The 12,327-nt window shown below is 34.5% G+C and overlaps 2 protein-coding genes across 2 annotated transcripts; both read right to left on the bottom strand.

Moving 5' to 3' along the window:
• Positions 1–707: 707 nt before the first annotated feature.
• LOC133785782 (uncharacterized) lies at positions 708–3,341 on the bottom strand. Its single transcript, XM_062224998.1, has one exon. It carries the CDS (start codon positions 3,339–3,341, stop codon positions 708–710), a length of 2,634 nt encoding a protein of 877 aa, XP_062080982.1.
• A 1,294-nt stretch (positions 3,342–4,635) lies between these two features.
• Positions 4,636–5,649, bottom strand: LOC133784367 (deoxyuridine 5'-triphosphate nucleotidohydrolase-like). The gene is made up of 3 exons (XM_062223743.1): positions 5,325–5,649; positions 5,144–5,235; positions 4,636–5,052 (listed from the first exon to the last, which is right to left on the bottom strand). The coding sequence occupies exons 1-3, from the start codon at positions 5,618–5,620 to the stop codon at positions 4,808–4,810; spliced, it is 633 nt and encodes a 210-aa protein (XP_062079727.1). The 5' UTR covers positions 5,621–5,649; the 3' UTR covers positions 4,636–4,807.
• Between the last annotated feature and the right edge of the window lie 6,678 nt (positions 5,650–12,327).

Below are 12,327 nucleotides of genomic sequence, written 5' to 3'. Positions count from 1 at the left end.
GTTTAGAGAAATTGTTCATTAATTTCCTATCATTTTTGTCCATCCTCGAAGAGATATAATGAGTACTTTCAAGACTCTGATGTTTGCCATAATAATGTCAAAATGTTCTTTATGCATAAAGATAAAATAATATTCCTACCATGAACGAATTACTGTTATATATTGTAAATAAAATATGCATAAGAAGAATTTACAAGTTAAAAAGTGTTTAGCAACCGGAGAGAAGATCGACAAATCAAATGTCTATATTGTTTAGTTTAGTCGAAATGATATGTTGCACTTTATATCAATTATTAAAACAAATAAAAATGTGTCTTTCGAGTTTCTTTTTTTTTTTTTTGCTGAAGTGAGTCTTGCATTAAAGCAAGAGCACACGAAACCTTTACTAAACGAAAGGAATAATACAATGAAAAGGCACTTCCTCACAAGAAGCCCACCAAATCCGAAACAATAACAATAAAATCAAAGCATGTAACAAGGATGTAACAACAGGTACACCCTACAACACTCCAAAGGAAACAAAAGAAATTCAACTAACCAACAATTCCGACTAAACTACAGAAAACAGGAAAACAAGGGAAACACATGACTGGCTTAAGAATAAAGACCTAAACAACAAGAGGCAGTCTTTTGGCGAAGAAACAAAATTGGTCATCGTAGGACAACCTAACCAACCAAGGAAACTGCCTGAATCCCATCACTAAGCCTCATGGAGGAATCCAAGCCTTGTAGTCATTGAGGATATCGTCTCCCCATTTGCTTATATCCATCTTGCCGACTAAATTGTAGTGGTGAGCAAATTTTGCAGAATTATGAGCCATAAAATTTACTGCTCTATCTATCTTTGAACACTCCCAATGACAAAGTTTTGCACAGTACCCCTGGAATTTGAGTTTAATATCGCTCAGATTAGGAGCTTCAACCATAGAATTCTTCTGGAAAACATCCACTACTGTCTTGCAGTCACTTTGGAATATGTATGGTGTAGAGGCTTGTTGTACTGCGGACCGAGCGACAAGCAAGAGAGCCAAGGCTTCAGCTCTCGTGGGGTCCATTTCCTGGACAACTTCTGTGATAATCGTGATGATTGAGTCTGATGAATCACGGCACACTGCTACTAAGGTTGTGCCGTTCTCTGAGATAGCCACATCCGATGAAAAGCATAGCCAGTTGAGTGGTGGTGGAAACCACCTAGGCTGAGACTCCTTTGGAGAACAAGAGTCCATGTTCCATTCGGCTAAGCGCCCACTGTATCTAGTGCATAATACTATAAATGACGTGGGGGTTGATCCATGGGCGATAGCATTTCTCTCCCTCCAAATGATATCCACAAGAAATGAGGCTTGAATGAAGAACTCCTCAAAGCCAAGAGGGGCGGGCATATTGTGATGACAATCAAAGAAGGAGAACCAGTCCCGCCAGTTTTCAATACCTGTTTGTTCTGTGCGAAGCCCATAAAGATTGGCAAACCACAACTTAGCTATCCAGTTGCATTTCCAAAACAGGTGAAACGAGGTTTCTTCAGCTTCCCCGCAGAAAAGGCAGCACGATGTCCTTACATCCATAAGTTGGGCCAGACGCACAGAGGTTGGGAGAGCATCCGCCACAATTTTCCACCACAGGTGTTTTAGTCTTGTATGTATTTTGCTTTTCCAAATACATTTCCACTCCGCCCCTTGAGATTGACCTACGAATGGCATGGTGAAAGCTGACCTGATTGAGAAATTACCAATAGGGTCGTGCAACCATATCCAATTATCCTCCTTATCCTCCATAGGAATGTTGATTTTGGTGATTCTCTCCATGTCCTCCTTAGCAAACCACTGGGACAGTTTTGCCACATTCCACATTTTGTTCTCAATGAATTGGCTAACCCAACTGACTCCATAAGAGGCATCCATAAGAGGGACTGGCCTATGTGGTGTAGTTGGGAGCCAATTGTCATACCAGATGGAGGTAGAATTCCCATTGCCAATTCTTCTACCAAGACCTTTTTTCAACAAGCTCACCGAGCGCATGATCCCCTTCCATAAACGAGAGTCGTTTTGTTTTGGCATATAGCTAAGAATACTCACTTCCTTTAAGTACTTAGCCCAGATTAGATCGTGCCAAATGCCTTGCTTCCCTACTAAAATTTCCCAAGCTCTCTTTGCCATGAATGCTTCATTGGTGGTTTTTGAAGTTCTGAAACCCAAACCTCCTGATAGTTTCGGCATACAAAGCTTCCCCCAAGACAAAGTATGCATTCTTCTCTTATTTGTTGTATCCCCCCACCAAAAAGAGCGAAGAGCCTTATCCACTGACTCATGTAATGAGCAAGGCATTGGTCTTGATGCTGCAACATAAGAAATTAGAGAAGACCCCACAGCTTGAACCAGAGTTGATCTTCCTGCCTTAGATAACATATTCGCTTTCCATCCTTGCACACAGTTATTAACTTTATCAAGAATGAAGCGCAAATCTTTAGCTCTCGATCTGGACGCGAGGAGGGGAAGACCGAGGTGGGGACAGTCTCCCTTGACCCTCAGCATTTGGAGGAATTCCGCTAACGCCATTCTCTTAGCATTTGGGACGCTCTTAGAGAAGTGAACCGCAGATTTTGATTTACTCACCTTCTCCCCGGACCAAGAACAGAATATATCCATACATTCCATAAGATTTTGAGCTTCCCTTTCAGATGCCCTTCCAAATAGTACAATATCATCAGCAAACAGGAGATGCGTAATTGGATTACCTCTTCTAGCCACTTTGATGCCGAAGATTTTACGTTGACTCTCGGCTCTTAGTAGCAATCTAGAAAGGACATCTGTGGCTATGATGAACAGGGCTGGGGATAGCGGGTCGTCTTGCCTCAGACCTCTGGAAGGGGTTAAGTTACCAGCTTTTGCCCCATTAAGCAGCAGAGAAAAGGTTGATGTAGAGACACATTTCATGATCCATCCCACAAAAGTATCATGAAAACCCCAGTTTGATAACACCGCCTTCAAGAAGTGCCAATCCAATCTATCATAGGCCTTTTCCATATCAAGCTTCACCAAGAAGTATCCGTCTTTATTTCTTTTGTGTTGCATTGAATGGAGAATCTCTTGGACCACCATAGAGTTGTCATGAATAACTCTCCCTTTTACAAATGCAGATTGCATAGGAGATACTAGTATCGGAAGTAATGGTCTCAATCTGTTAGCTAGTAACTTCGAAATGATCTTATAGGCCACATTACATAAGGCGATTGGCCTATAGTCATTGATGGAACTCGGCTGCTCCCTCTTTGGCAAAAGAACCAGGTTGGCTGCATTAATTGAAGCCGGGAGATCACAATGGGTAAAAAAATGCTTCACCATGCTGATCACATCTTTGCCTACCGTATCCTAGTGGTGCCTGAAGAATGATCCTGACATGCCATCAGGCCCTGGTGCCTTGTCTGGATTTATACACCGAAACGTCTCTAGAATTTCCGTGTCGCTTGAGCATCATGTTCTGAGTTTGAGATATACCAGGTGAAACCAAACCGTCCAAATCAGAAGGAAACTGGGTGGCCGGCGCAATAAACATGTCCTTAAACTTTTCCAAAAAACAATCAGAAATCTCTTTCCTAGAAGACAACCAATTGCCTTGAGAGTCTTTGATAGTGCTAATGAAGTTTCTCCGCCTTCTAATGATGGTGGAGGCATGAAAAAATTTGGTACTCCTATCCCCATCCTCGAGTTTCTTTAGTTATGAGGTTCTTGCGTTTGCGTTGCTTTTGAACACTTTTTTGAATGTATATAAAATGGTAATTCTATTCGAGGATGTGACTTAAAGAAGTATCTACTTTTGTGCAAAAGGATGAAGACACACAAAGACTCTCCTAACCACCACATGTGCACCACTGTCGTCCAATTGACATAAACGGGCTAACTAAATATTATTTATTTTATCAATTCACTCATTTAAAATGTTTTTAGAGAAAATGTCAATACATAGACTATTATTGTTATGGATTCGGAGCAGTAGGCTTAAAGGTTGCATAGATTTCTGGATAGTGTTGTTCACAAAACGTCTTAAAGTGATTAATCTAGTAGTCTATAACTCAATACAATATTTTATTTGGCAATTTAGTTCCAATTTTATTTTATGGAGCAACATGATCAAAATCATGTGTTCGCATGATGTCTTTTAAAGAGAATAATCTAGTCCACAGCTCAACACAATATTTTATTTTGCAATTTAGTTCCAAATTTATATGTTGGAGTAACGTGATCAAAATCATGCCATGTTTGCATCAACTCAAGATTAGTAACTATTTAAATTTTTAATTACATCCAATTATATTTCCCACGTCAATATTAGAAAGATGCACATGTTTACATCTACTATCAAGATTAGTAACATATTAATGTTATTTTTTTGCTAAGCATTTAAGCATGTTTTATTTCTACTTTAGTCTTTATAAAACACAAATCAAAACCAAGACTTGTTAACAGATCTCGAACTCACACGAAACAGAATATTGAGCACCAATTGCAACTATAAAAACAAAGGTTTTTTTTCTTTTGAGTTGAAATTGAAAGAAGAGTTTTTGCTTTTATATTGTTTATCTAGCCTCTAATGAAATAGAATGATAAATGGTTGTGTTTATATGGTTGCTCATGAAGAAGATCTAAAAGCACATCAGATTAGATCCATTGATACCAACCAAACTGCACTTCACAACTCTCATCCCCTCTTAGGTCTGCTACTTATACAGAGAACAGAGAACGTTCATAGCAGTTGTTCACCAACTGTTCAACAAAATTACAAACCGAACTACTCTACTTTTCCTAAGATACTAAACGCCTGTAGACCCAAACCCTCCGCTGCCTCTGACGGTGGCATCTAAATCTTCAACCTCCATGACATCTGGGGTTATTATCTTCTCAATTATCAGTTGAGCAATCCTGTCCCCAAGCTTGACTTCAAAGTCTACATCTGAATAGTTGAACAGTATAACCCCAACGGGACCCCTGTAATCGGCGTCTATGACCCCTGCTCCCACATCAATCGAATGCTTCCACGCCAACCCAGATCGAGGAGCTACACAAAACAAAAACAGCATAACAAAAATATTGCCAAAAGAAAGGGAGGATAGTAAATAACTCAGAGAAAACTACAATGGGGGTAATACCAATTCTGGCATAAGTTCCTTCTGGCACAGCAATACTCAGATCAGTTGGTACTAAAGCTTTTCCTCTGGCTGGAACTTTCGTATCCGTCGCACTACAAAAATCCAGCAAACCCATAAAACATATTACTGAAATAAATCAAGTATTCGAGAGAAAATGGCAAAAGAAAACATGGGATTTTACCTCGAGAGATCGTAGCCCGCGGAGAGGGGAGAGCCTCTTGTTGGAATAACAGCTTTTTCAGATAGCCTTTTTACTCTGAAAAATGAAGTGCTACTCTGAGCAGGTTGATGGACGCCATTTTCGCGAAGCTTGGGAAGCTTGGTTGGTGGGTCGTTGATTTCGGGGGCGTTGTTGGTGGTTGCCATTGTGATGAAACGACGAGGAGGAGTGAAGCAATAGCCAAACGGGTTTCTGGGAAGAGCGATGATTAGGGGTTGGGAGTAAGTTGGGTTAGGTTTAAATAGAGAATAAGCCATTTTGACACCATTGGCGCCAAGCTTTCCCGCTCTGTTTTATTGTGTTGGAGCTCAAACTTCAAAGTTTTCTTTTTTATTTTTATCAATTAATGTTTGAGCTTTTATAATTATGTTTTGGCATAGCTCTATAAAAAATAAAACCTATTTAATGCATCATGGAGAGCTTCCAACGAACAATATTTTTAAGCACTTAATATGAAATAGGAAAACTTACACCCAACATTATAAATTCTAAAAAAAATTATGGAAATTGTTTACAAAATTATATAACATGTTACAAACTTGTAAATTTTGTTTTAAAAAAAATATATATTTATGATTATCCATCAGTATTTTTGTAATTTTTTTCAAATTCTATATTTTGAGTATTTTTTTTTTTTTTTAAATCTAAGATAATTTTGTAAACTTTCCAGTGAAATATGAGAATGATCCTTTAAAAAAATCTGTATGGAGAATATATCATCACAAGCCCTTAATATCCTTATTTGTTGTTTTGAACTCATTTTTTTTAAGCACCCAATTTTAAGAGATCTTGATTTTTGTTTTTAATATTTTATATATTTTAAGATTATTTTTTATTTTAAAAACAAATATGAATATCTCATTTTTAGAGTATTTTATGGATATAACCTTGAGAAGTTATACATGTTTATATTTTTTGTTTTGCACTTTATGATTTATCTTATTGTCTATTTAGATCTTATATTTTGATAAATTATTTTTGAACCATGTATTTTGTAATTCAAATAGACTCATAAATCTTGTAAAACAACAATTATGACTCATCCTAAAGAATATTTTATTCTAGCATGCCCCATCTATGCCTAGGACTGACGACCCTGCCTACAATATCAATATGGATGAAGATAAGAGCTAAGCGAGGTAGTGGGAATGGTGTTCATTTAAAAAGATAAGAGCAAGAACATGTGATTAGTATGTTTGTGATATACTTGTAGTATATTTGTGATATATTTTTTTTTTAATAAATAGCATTTTTTTCTCCCGAACTATGACCACTGTATGATCATGCTCCCTGAATGATTCGCGATATTAAAAATTATCTCTGAATTATGTACGTTACTGAAATATGAGACTTCTGTTAGATTTCGTCCTATGTGTCTAACAGATTAATGATGTAACATTTTGTCTGTTGATGTTGCAATGTCATGTATAGAATAATTATCAATTTTGCTTCTGAACTTTGACCACTACCAAATAATACCCCTTTTATAAAAAATATTTTTTTTCTTAAAAATAATAATTAAATTCTTAAAAAATTAAAAAATTTAATTATCAACAAATAACTTTTTTTTACTTTTTCTTTTACAATATTAATTAAAACTATTTTAGAATGAATACTTAAAATAAATATTAAATCAAAGAAAAAACGTTTCATTAAAAATGAGGACGAATGACTTAAATAAATAAATAAAACTTTTAATTTAAAAGAATGAGGACAAAGGGAAAAAAATTGTTTTATGATTTATTTTTAATTTTTATTTTAAGATATATTTATTTTATATTGTAAGAGAAAATGTAAAAAAAAAGTATTTGTTATTAATTAGATTTTTAATTTTTGAGTATTTGAAATTTTATTTAATTAATTTGAAACTTTTAGTATTGTTTATTTTCTTAATTTTTTTAAAATGAATTTTTTTAATTTTGTAAGGATTTAATTATTATTTTTAAAAAGAAAAAAAATAAATTAGTTTTAATAAAAAGATCACAATTTGATAGTGGTCAAAGTTCGGCGGACAAAATTTATAATTATTCTACACATGACATTGTCACATCAACAAACAAAATGCTACACCATCAATTCGTTAGCCATCTTGGACGAAATCTAACAAAAGTCTCATATTTCAATAACGTGCATAGTTTGAGAGGAATTTTTAACATTGTGAATCATTCAAGGGGCACGATCATACAATGGTCATAGTTCGGGGTGAAAAATGATATTTATTAATTTTTTTATATTTATTTGGTATATTTAGGGCATTTTCTTAGTATATATTTAATTTTAATTTTTGTGTTATTGTTATTTTTTTTGGTAATTGTTAGTTTATTTTTGGTTGATTCTTGGTTTTTTTGAAAGTTTATAGTTTACTTATGTTTGGTATATTTGTAGATACTGCATTTTTTAAAAAAATAAAATAAATTCAAATACTATATTTTTGAAAATTCAATCCCATATTTAAAATAAAAAGTATTTAAGGATCGATAAAAAAATGTTATTAAAACATAAAAAATAAAGCTTTTTAAACAAAAAAACTATTTTTGTTGATTGAACATAAATATTTTAGATTGGGTATTTTTGCTCTTATGTTGTGCAAAAGTTACTGATCAGACTATTTATTTTGCTAAATGACAATTCAGACCCTGTATTTTGCAAAATGAAACAAAATAATACCTTGAATCCTATTTTGGTCAAGATAATTTTCAATATGACCAAAACATCGCTAGATTTTATAATTAAAAATGTATATTAATTAAATACTAAACAAAATTTTATTAAACAAATAATCAAAACTAAAATCATAAATCTAAACTTTAAAATCATAATTCTAAACTCTTAAACTTTAATCAGATTTGTTTAAAAGGAAAAATAAAATAAAGCTTCACATGTTCTGAAGCTCAGAGAAGTAACTAGAGATGGAGGGGATGACTTGGGGTTGGCTAGGTTGAGGTTGAGATCTCGATATGGTCTAGCGAGGCGATATGGACCGCGTGCTGAAGCTTAGAGAAGGGATGTGAAATCTAGGAAGTGGCTACTAAACCAGAGCTTGAGAAGGGATGCAAAATCTGCTAATGGACTACGAAGACCGGAGCTTGGAAAAGTAACGTGAGATCTGGGAAAGGGCTATGACAAGATCTGAGATGGGGTTGTGGCCAGGATTGGGGACTGCGTTGGGGCTAAGGTTGGGGATGAAGGGACACGTGAAATCACAATTCGAAGGCCTTTTTTTTTAAAAAAAAAACTAAAATCTTCAAATTGTTGAATTTTTATTTTAGATGATTGAGTTGACAACTTTATTTTGCAGAGGAGATGGACAAATCTGAAGCTTGGAGGAGTGACGAAATAGTAGAGTTGCAGGGGGAGGGTTCTTGTGCAACTGGGAAATTTGAAAGGTGGTTGGGTGAGGGTTCAAATTTGAAAGGTAGTTATGTGTTTGGGTTTTGAAGATTTATAAGTTTTATCACTGAAACCTTATATTTCTCATAACCCATATATATCTCTCTTCCCTTCTTACATATATCCATCAGTATATGTATATATATACGTTATGATCTGATCCTATTACAAACTAGCCCAGCGGTCTTCTCACACCTACACAATTAACATATCACCTAAATATAAAGAACTGTTACAATTGTTACAATATAAGGAACTGTTACAAACTTTAATAATATTATATTCCCTAAATATTAGGAACTGTTACACAACAGCTCAATGGTCTCAATACCCCCCCTCAAGTTGGAGCATGAAGATCGTGAATGCCTAACTTGCGAAGGAGGAAGTCAAATTGTGCTTTGCCCAAGGCCTTTGTAAAAACATCCACTAGTTGTACCGTTGTAGGAACATATAATGGACAAATAGTTCCTTCCATCACCGCATCACGAACAAAATGACAATCTGCTTCGATATGCTTCGTTCGTTCATGAAATACTGGATTTTGAGCGATATGTAATGCAGATTGACTGTGACAATATAATCGCATCCCTTGGGAATGATTAACTCCCAAATCACCAAGTAACTGTTTGAGCCATTTTAATTCACATGTAGTTGCTGCCATAGAGCGATACTCAGCCTCGGCAGAAGAACGAGATACGGTGTGTTGTTTCTTAGTTTTCCAAGATACCGGAGAATGACCAATTAATACCTACCATCCAGTCAAAGAACGACGCGTAAGTGGGCAACTCGCCCAATCCGAATCACACCATCCCTCTAGGGTCAATTTACTATCAGATCGAAGGAGAATACCTTGTCCCTGATGTTTCTTCAAATATCGAACAACCCTTAAGGCTGCCTCCCAATGTTCTTCACGAGGTTGTTGCATAAACTGAGACAAAATATGCACAGAATAAGCAAGATCAGGTCTAGTCACAAACAAATAAATCAACCGTCCTAGAAGTCTTCGATAGGGTTTCAGATCATGAAGAGGCATACCAGAAGCCAATGCTAGCTTATGATGTTGTTCCATTGGAAAATCTACAGGCTTGGCGTCTAATAAGCCTGTTTCTTCAATGATTTCCAACACATGTTTTCGCTGGCATAGATAAATCCCCTCTGGATTAAGGGCGACTGATAACTCTACAAAATAGAGTTATTTTACCACTTTTTATGTGCTAATTGTTGCTTAGTTCTTGAGTTTTTAATTAACTTATTTAGTTTTTATGTAATTTTTAATTTATTAGTCTTATTGTAGTTTTCTTGGTTTTTATATGTTTTTATAGATACTTTATTATAATATGTTGTAATTTAATTATTTGAAATTTATGTTGTTAGATTATAAGTTTAAAAAATGTTATTTTATTGATCTTAATTGCCAAAGTAAATTAAATTTCAATTGGTATTTTCATGGACTTAATATGAGTTATTTTACAATTGAAAATATTTGATTCTAATTTAATGTTTACTTATTTTGTAAATAAATTGTTGCATTTTTTTGCTCTTGAAAAGAGAAGAAAAAATGTTAGTTTTGAAAGAAAAGAAAGAAAAATTGATGTTTTTGAGGAAAGGCCCAATGCCTCAGGCCCACAACCCCCGGGCCCGTCTCCACCAGCCAGCTGCTCCCAGCGCGCCACGTGTCAAGCTGCAGCCTTCCCTCCTTCAACATTTCCTTCAGCCATCTCCACGTGACCCAGCAGCAAGCTCTTCCAAGCCCAGCCGAACCCCTTCAAGCCCAAAACTCATCAGCATCCCCTTCATTTCTCCCCAGGCCCAACAGCCTCCTCACGCCTGGCACCCAAAGCAGCCACCAGCCGCCTGTCTCACAGCCACCCCACAGCCCCCTTGACCAAAATGCCAACTTTTTACCCTTTTGTCTACACATTTTTACCACAACATCATCATTACACCCTATAACTTACCTCTACATACCATATTTATTTTATTTAATTAATCTAATCAATTTAATTAATTTAAATTGATTATTTTAATAATCTCACTTTGGCTATAAATATGGAATTTCAAGACCATTTTAGTGTGTTAATTTTTGGTTACTATCTTCTTTTCTCCCATTTTTCTCTCTACCATCATCTCTTCCATTTTGGGTTTTGCAAGTATGTATGTCATTTATTTTGTAATTTCTACTCTAGTTATGTGCTTCTAATCTTTTTCATAAGATTATTAAGATCATGATGAAGCAACTTGTAACTAGGTAATATTTATGTGTATGTTGATTTCCCTTGTAATGCAACAAGTTTATGGATTTTTCTTCTTCATATTTGTCTTTCATCTTTAATATCTCATATTTTGGATTGTTAGATAATATGCACTTTGTCCTTCATTTTGCAAGAACATAATATTCTTTGTGTAAGATGTGTCATTAAATTGTACACATCCATGCTTAGAACAAAAATATTATGTTTTGCCTTATAAATAATGTTCATTGATTTATTTGTTATTTCATTAGATTGATTTACACTAAATGCTTTGAAATTATAATTTTGAAAAGTGAATAAAAATCCTATCTTTTTAGAAGTAATTTGTGCTTAAAATTATAAATCTATTTGGAAAATGATGGTTTGAATTATTTTAACTGTCACTAAAACTTGGGAATCAATATACTAATAAATATTATTAAACTTAGATTTTGTGGATTCTAGTATCTTAATAATCTTTTCTTTTAACACTTATTGTCAAATCATTATTGGTTTATTTTCATTATCTTAAATAGCTTTATTTTTCAATCTTTTATTTTATGTTCATAATATTAAAACTCATCAATCTTTGGAACTAGGTTAGAATTTATTACTTTTGATTTAAAATAGTTTTCTTTTTTTATTTTAGACAACTCCTTTGGGTTCGATCTCGTGCTTACACGAAAACTTTTCTATAAATACGATTCGTGCGCTTGCGAGTATAAATATTTAAAACATACCCGTTTTGGGTCCATCAAGTTTTTGGCGTCGTTGCCGGGGAGTTGCAAGAGAAAAGAAACGAAATTTATCTCAAGGTTAGTAAATTCTTCTACTAGTTATTTTAATTGTTGCACTTAAAAAAAAAACTATATATTTATAAAAAAGGAAAAAAAAGGGGGGATAAAAAGAAAATTTGGGACGGTTCTACCACTCATAAAAAAAAAACTTACTTATATATACTTATATTTCTATATTTATTGTTTTTTTTAGTTGACAGCACTTGTGCCTCCTATCTATCCTTTTAATTTTTATAGTCGATGACACTTGTGCCTCCTAATTTTGTTATAATTTTGTTGTAATTTTTATTTCTTGTATTTCTATGTTAGTTGACGGCACTTGTGTCTCCTAACATTTGTTGTAATTTTCTTTATTTGTCTTGTTGTAATTTTTATTTTATTTAATTTCCGCAAATTACTAGTTGATGGCAATTTTGCTTCCTAGCTAGTTGATGGCAATTTTGCCTCCTAGTCCTCTATCTTATGTTTGAGTTGATGGCACTTGTGCCTCCTATCTTTTCTCTTAATTTTATTATGGTTGATGGCATGCTATGCCTCCCTACTCTT

The sequence above is a fragment of the Humulus lupulus genome, chromosome 6 (genome assembly GCF_963169125.1).
Source record: "Humulus lupulus chromosome 6, drHumLupu1.1, whole genome shotgun sequence".
In the NCBI taxonomy this organism is placed as follows: domain Eukaryota; kingdom Viridiplantae; phylum Streptophyta; class Magnoliopsida; order Rosales; family Cannabaceae; genus Humulus; species Humulus lupulus.
The sequence above is the reverse complement of the archived record's forward strand: the minus strand, read 5'-3'. Positions and strand labels throughout refer to the sequence as shown.

Coding starts and splice junctions, on each gene's coding strand:
- LOC133785782 (XM_062224998.1), bottom strand. CDS start 3,341: ATGGTGAAGCATTTTTTTACCCATTGTGATCTCCCGGCTTCAATTAAT.
- LOC133784367 (XM_062223743.1), bottom strand. CDS start 5,620: ATGGCTTATTCTCTATTTAAACCTAACCCAACTTACTCCCAACCCCTA. Junction 5,236..5,324: donor GCGGGCTACGATCTCTCGAG/GTAAAATCCCAT, acceptor GGATTTTTGTAG/TGCGACGGATACGAAAGTTC. Junction 5,053..5,143: donor AGGAACTTATGCCAGAATTG/GTATTACCCCCA, acceptor TGTTTTGTGTAG/CTCCTCGATCTGGGTTGGCG.